Source organism: Chinchilla lanigera, unplaced genomic scaffold (genome assembly GCF_000276665.1).
Source record: "Chinchilla lanigera isolate Chin_1 unplaced genomic scaffold, ChiLan1.0 scaffold00188, whole genome shotgun sequence".
NCBI classification, from domain to species: Eukaryota; Metazoa; Chordata; class Mammalia; order Rodentia; family Chinchillidae; genus Chinchilla; species Chinchilla lanigera.
Genome location: NW_004955589.1, coordinates 115,061 through 120,369, shown reverse-complemented (window position 1 = coordinate 120,369; position 5,309 = coordinate 115,061). Strand labels below are relative to the sequence as shown.

The window sequence follows — 5,309 nt, the reverse complement described above, 5'->3', positions numbered from 1 at the left end:
GAGGCCTGGATCCTGACTCTCCATGTTGAGACCCGGTGTGGCGCTGAGGAGACCTTGATTGTCCCTGTGGGGCTTGGGAATGCTCCTCTGTATCGCTGGCCTGGCTGTGAGACTGTGCCCTTCTGGCAGGTGCTCCTGAGGCAGACTGTGGGGACTGTCCATGAGCTTGCTGGCCATATCTCGAGGTATCTCTGGACTGCTGCTTTGGAGTTTGCTGTCTTCCCTGAGGTCTGGATGGCGACTGACCATGTTGAGAGCCAGGCTGGGCCTGAGCGGCTTCTGAGTGTGTGTGTGAGGACTCGGAGTGCTCTTCAGTGCCGCTGGACTCACTGGTCAATGGGGCCCTTCTCCTAGAGGGTGCCCTGCCAGACTGAGGGGATTGTCCCCTTTGTGACTGGGAGTGCCTGGTGGTGTCTCTTGCCTGCTCATGAGGAGTTCCCTGTCTCCCTTGAGGCCTTAATCCTGCTTCTCCTTGTTGGGATCTTGTGTGAGTCTGATGTGATCCCAAATTTTCTTCAGAACCTAAGCCATGTTGTTCATTCCTTGAAGAGTGATCTGAAGTACTCCTTTGTGGACCAGAGTGTGATTTGCTTGTGCCTAACTCATGTTGTTCAGAGCTTGTTGACTGACTTGAAGTAGAACTAGTTGGTTCCCTGCCTGAATAGTGACTTGCGCTTGATCTGTTTTGTCTTGTGACTGAGGAGTGTCCTGTTCCATGTTGTCCAATGCCAGAGGACTGACCTGAGCTGGATACACAGTGACCACTGGACTGTGTTGATCCAGACCCATGTTTTCCACAGCAAGATTGACCTGAGCCACAGCCTTGTTGTCCGTAACCAGAGGACTGACCAGTACCATACCCACACTGACCATAACCAGTGGATTGACTTGAGCCAGACCCATGTTGTCTACAACAAGATTGACCTGAGCCACAGCCTTGTTGTCCGTAGGAAGAGGACTGACCAGTACCATACCCACACTGAGCATAACCAGTGGATTGACTTGATCCAGACCCATGTTGTCTGCAGCAAGATTGACCTGAGCCACAGCCTTGTTGTCCATAGCAAGAGGACTGACTTGAATGTATTCTCTGTTGTCCTCCACAGTTCTGTGGCTGACCACACTGTCTATGTCTGTATCCTCTCTGACCAGAAGAGTGCCTACAGGAGCTAGGCTCAGATTGAGGACATACAGAGGAATGACCCCCTGAGATACATCCCTGACCATATTCTCTACTGTTTCCTGATTGACAACCTGACTGGTTATAGCTAGATTGATTTCCTTGACCTCCAGATCCACTTGGGTGACAAGAACTAGAAGCATTTTGTGGTCTTCTACATTCACCAGAATTGCTATATCCACATGCATGACTTTGTCCCTTGCTGCCTTCTAAACCTGCAGAGGTAGAGGCAGGTGTTTGTCCTCCACTCTTTCTTGTCTGAGTAGAATTTGGTTCATGTTCATTTTGTGAAAGACCACCGTGACTTTTCTTTCCCTTGCTCTTTGATTCAGCTCTAGATTCATGTTCCTCCCCAGATTCCCTAGAGGGGCTATGATGTGACTTGCTTCTTCTTTCTCCTAGCCCTCCAGAGCTCAAACCATGTCTCTCTTTGCTGCTACTCCAGGAGTGACCATAGCTAGAGCCATAGTGACTTGTCTCAGATCCTTCTGAGCTGGACAATTCACCTTGCCTTCCCAGCCTCCTGGAGTTGGACCCACGTCTACGTTTTGCAGTTCCCCTTGAACCCCCAGAACCATAACCGTGCTCATCTCCCTCTCTCCAACTTGAATGCCTATAACCTGATTTCTGTTTTGGTGTCTCCTCTTCTTCCTCTTCTGTTTCACTTTCTTCTTGGTGTCGGTGACCACGCTTATGTTTCTTTGACCCTGAAGCTTTGCAGTATTCTCTGCTGAGGACCTTGTTGCAGGCCATAGCTAGCTTGAATACCATCAGAAGAAACTCAGTGAAGTCTAGTCTTCTGTCATGATCTCGATCCAGCATATGCATGATGACATCCACTGTGTCTGGATCATCTGGGTTCTGTATATGAATGACACATCAAGGGAGATCTAGTTAATCTAGCCCATATTCTCTGCTGAAACATCCAAGTGGGGGTATGAATTTGTATCTATTTGATATTATGTAATTTTAGTCCAAATCAAGGATTGCTTTGGGTTAATAGGACCTAGAAAATATGAAGTGGTAGTAGAAAATAAAGACTCCTGGGGTCCTTAGAAGACATTTCAAGGATAAGCAAAAGGATTAAATGCTCAGGTATAGCATATAGGAAGGAGTGGAGCAACTTATATATCTTAATTTTGCAGAAATTTTAAACATTTATGTTAATACATACTATGTTAGTACCTATTATTTTGCAATTAATACCTGAACCCTCCCCAACTTGTTGGAAAAATGCTTATACTTTATTTTCAGTTTTTAATTATCTCAGCTATTTTGTTCTCCCCTTGTAGATGATATCCCTTTCCACCCTCCCTCCAGTGTGATAGGATAATTTATTAATTCATGTTTTAGCAGATTTATTTTTTGCTTTTTCAGAAGTGGAATCCTGAGTAAATGAGAAAGTTTGAGTGTTTATAAGGTGGGAGTGCATAAGAAATTGAGTAAAAAAAATTCACCTTTTAAAAAATATATGCTTCAGTATAATTTTTTTTTGAGACAGGTCTCATTATGTAGTTAAGGCTGGCCTGGACTCACTGTTTACAGGCTGCCTCAAACTCACAGTGATCCTCCTGCCTCAGCCTCCCAAGTGCTGAGATTACAGGCATGCACCACCATGCCTGGCTGTTTCAGTGTAATCCAAATGATTTGACTCATGTTGTGAGATAAAGGTTCATAAGAAAAGTACTATGGAAATTATATAGATAAATATTTGCAAAGCTGCTACTGCCATTGTATCAGTCTTATAATGTATCCTACCTTTTACTAATTTTTATGATAGATTTTATAATGTAGCCATTTGAGTACCCTATAAATTGTAAGGTTTCATTAAAGTATTACTTATTAATGCTTCTAAAGATACATGCTGACTCAACAGATTTTATTATGTCCCAAAAATACTACTCATAAAGTTTTCTCCAAGACCACTGGGGCTGTGTATATTTAGCTCATCTTGTCCTATAACAGAGCATCTACAGGACCCCAGTAGCTTTCAGTCCTAGCACATGGTCCTTACCTTCAGAATTGGACGAAACTCTTTCTCTAGAAGTTCCTTTAGCTCATCCTTGCTCAATGTGCCACATTCTCCATCTTGCTTGGTGTATTTGTAGAAAATATCAATGACGGTGACAACACTTCTTAAGAGGTCTGTCATCTTTTTCAAATTTAAGTAAACCTAGAGAGAGAGAGAGGAGATTCTACCATCATTTTCTTTTCTTTTATCAACAGTTGTCATCTTTAATACAATTTTCAAACCTCTTTTCTCTTTTAAAACTCAGTAAATAAGATGGGTTAGGGATTTATACCTTTCAACTCAATGAAGTTTACTAACTTTAAATTACTTTGCTAAGATTAAGTCATGGCATATTATTGGCCCAACTGGGACTAGGTATCAGATCTCCATATTTCTTGTCCTAAACAAATATAGTCTTGTATAATGTCTTGGGTGGTTTGTTGTTTTGGGTGTTGTCCTAGGGCTTCGAAAGTTATCAGAACTGTGCAGACATCATTGTCCTAATCTGTCTTTGTAGTTTTACTGCTGCTTTTTTTTTTTTTCCTTTGGTCAAAAGTGACAGGCATTCTTCCATGACATCTATGTTTTGGTATAGAACCTGAATTCTGTTTTGGTATAGAACCTTTTGGTATCAGAACCTGAATTAGATCCTAAAGGCCTTTAGAAAATAAAAAATGGGCAAAGTGGGCTAACAGTTTCTTAGTACTTCAGAGGCATGAGATAGCCCTTATCAGAGCTCAGGAACTGTCCTAATCTCAGCACTTAATCAAATACTGTTCGTTTTCACTGGTCTCAGGGAGAAAAGCTCAGTAATATAGGCAGCAGTTTGAATAGTGAGTAATTAGATCTTAAAGTCTAGGAATTAATACTAAACAATGAAGAGACTATAATAATACTAGCCTCTTCCTATTTGAGCTGCATGGCCGGGAAAATATGACATGAAAAAAGTCAGAGAAAAGAGTACAGAATAACTAGAAGAAGACAACTTCTACTTGGACTATTCTTTCTCATAGACAAACTTATTCTAGAATGACCCAAGAATAAGCTAAACTAACAAACCAAACAAAAACTAAAAATAAAAAAAGATACAAAAAAGTGACTAACTGTAGCATGATCTCTGCTTTAACTGATACTCCTGTGTTTCTGTCAAGCATAGCACTAAATATCCATAGTGGTAGCTGAATTAATTTTCTCTTACCTGGTTCACCAAAGGAACAAGTAGGATAAAGCCTGATGCAGCTTGCAGGGTGATGATGGATTGGGAGAGTGACCATTATATAGCTTAGAACATGTGGGTGCTGTTTTCTGTGTGATGGGCTGATTCATTTCCAATCAAACCTAACTCCACCTCTCTACATGTTTATCTTCCTCCTTCTTCACATTCCCATCTGTAAAATGATTGCAGAAAAACTGGTACTGGCTCCACCTCCTGATACGAGGACATGTTGCAGGACATTTTTTAAAATGCACTTTTTAGATACACTGTTCACACACATGTGAAAAGCAGAGACTGCATTTCAATTAGATAAATGCTTATCTAACTGAAAATGAACTGAGCTATTAGGCTTACCTAATTCATGGGTTTTTGCAATAATCACTGCCATTTATTGAGGATTTACTATATACCAAGAAATAGTGTGCTGACCATGTTTCACATACTCGTTCATGTCTTCACAACATTTCTATTTATATTTTTATCCAATTTAATGGATGAAGAGATAGATTTACAAAGCAGAAGAGTCTCCAAAGTCATAGCTAGAAGGTGAAGGAAGCAGGATTGGAGCCTAGTACAGTACCATTGCTCTTAACTATTATTATACCAGTTTATCTCTGTATCTTTATTATAGAATTATGTGCCATTTTAGGAGTATTGGGCTTACTCAAACACAAACAATGTGAAAAAGTTATCTAAAAATGCTTTAAGTCAGGAAAAGAAGAAATATCTTCTGGCCCTGTGAAGACTCTTCCAGTCTATCAAAGTATAATGGACTATATATAAGAGTAATGATTTCAAAAGTTTTCAAGGTGAATTTTAGAATGTACTTTCTATTAGTAATCTGGTTCTTTGGGCCTGCACCCTTGGGAAAGTGTCAGTTATGTACATAAAGTATATCAAGT

At 40.7% G+C, this 5,309-nt stretch overlaps 1 protein-coding gene across 3 annotated transcripts in view; it reads right to left on the bottom strand.

Moving 5' to 3' along the window:
• Window positions 1–4,428, bottom strand: part of LOC102008165 (filaggrin-2) — an 11,104-nt gene extending 6,676 nt beyond the window's left edge. The window contains exons 1-3 of one of the 3 annotated variants that reach the window (XM_013509951.1): window positions 4,390–4,428; window positions 3,195–3,353; window positions 6–2,041 (exon numbers count right to left, since the gene is read on the bottom strand). In XM_013509951.1, the coding sequence (XP_013365405.1) occupies window positions 6–2,041; window positions 3,195–3,332 (2,174 nt within the window). In that variant the 5' untranslated portion in view covers window positions 3,333–3,353; window positions 4,390–4,428. The remainder of the gene's footprint in view (window positions 1–5; window positions 2,042–3,194; window positions 3,354–4,389) is intronic. The other 2 variants (XM_005414527.2, XM_013509950.1) reach the window with 2 other exon arrangements.
• Between the last annotated feature and the right edge of the window lie 881 nt (window positions 4,429–5,309).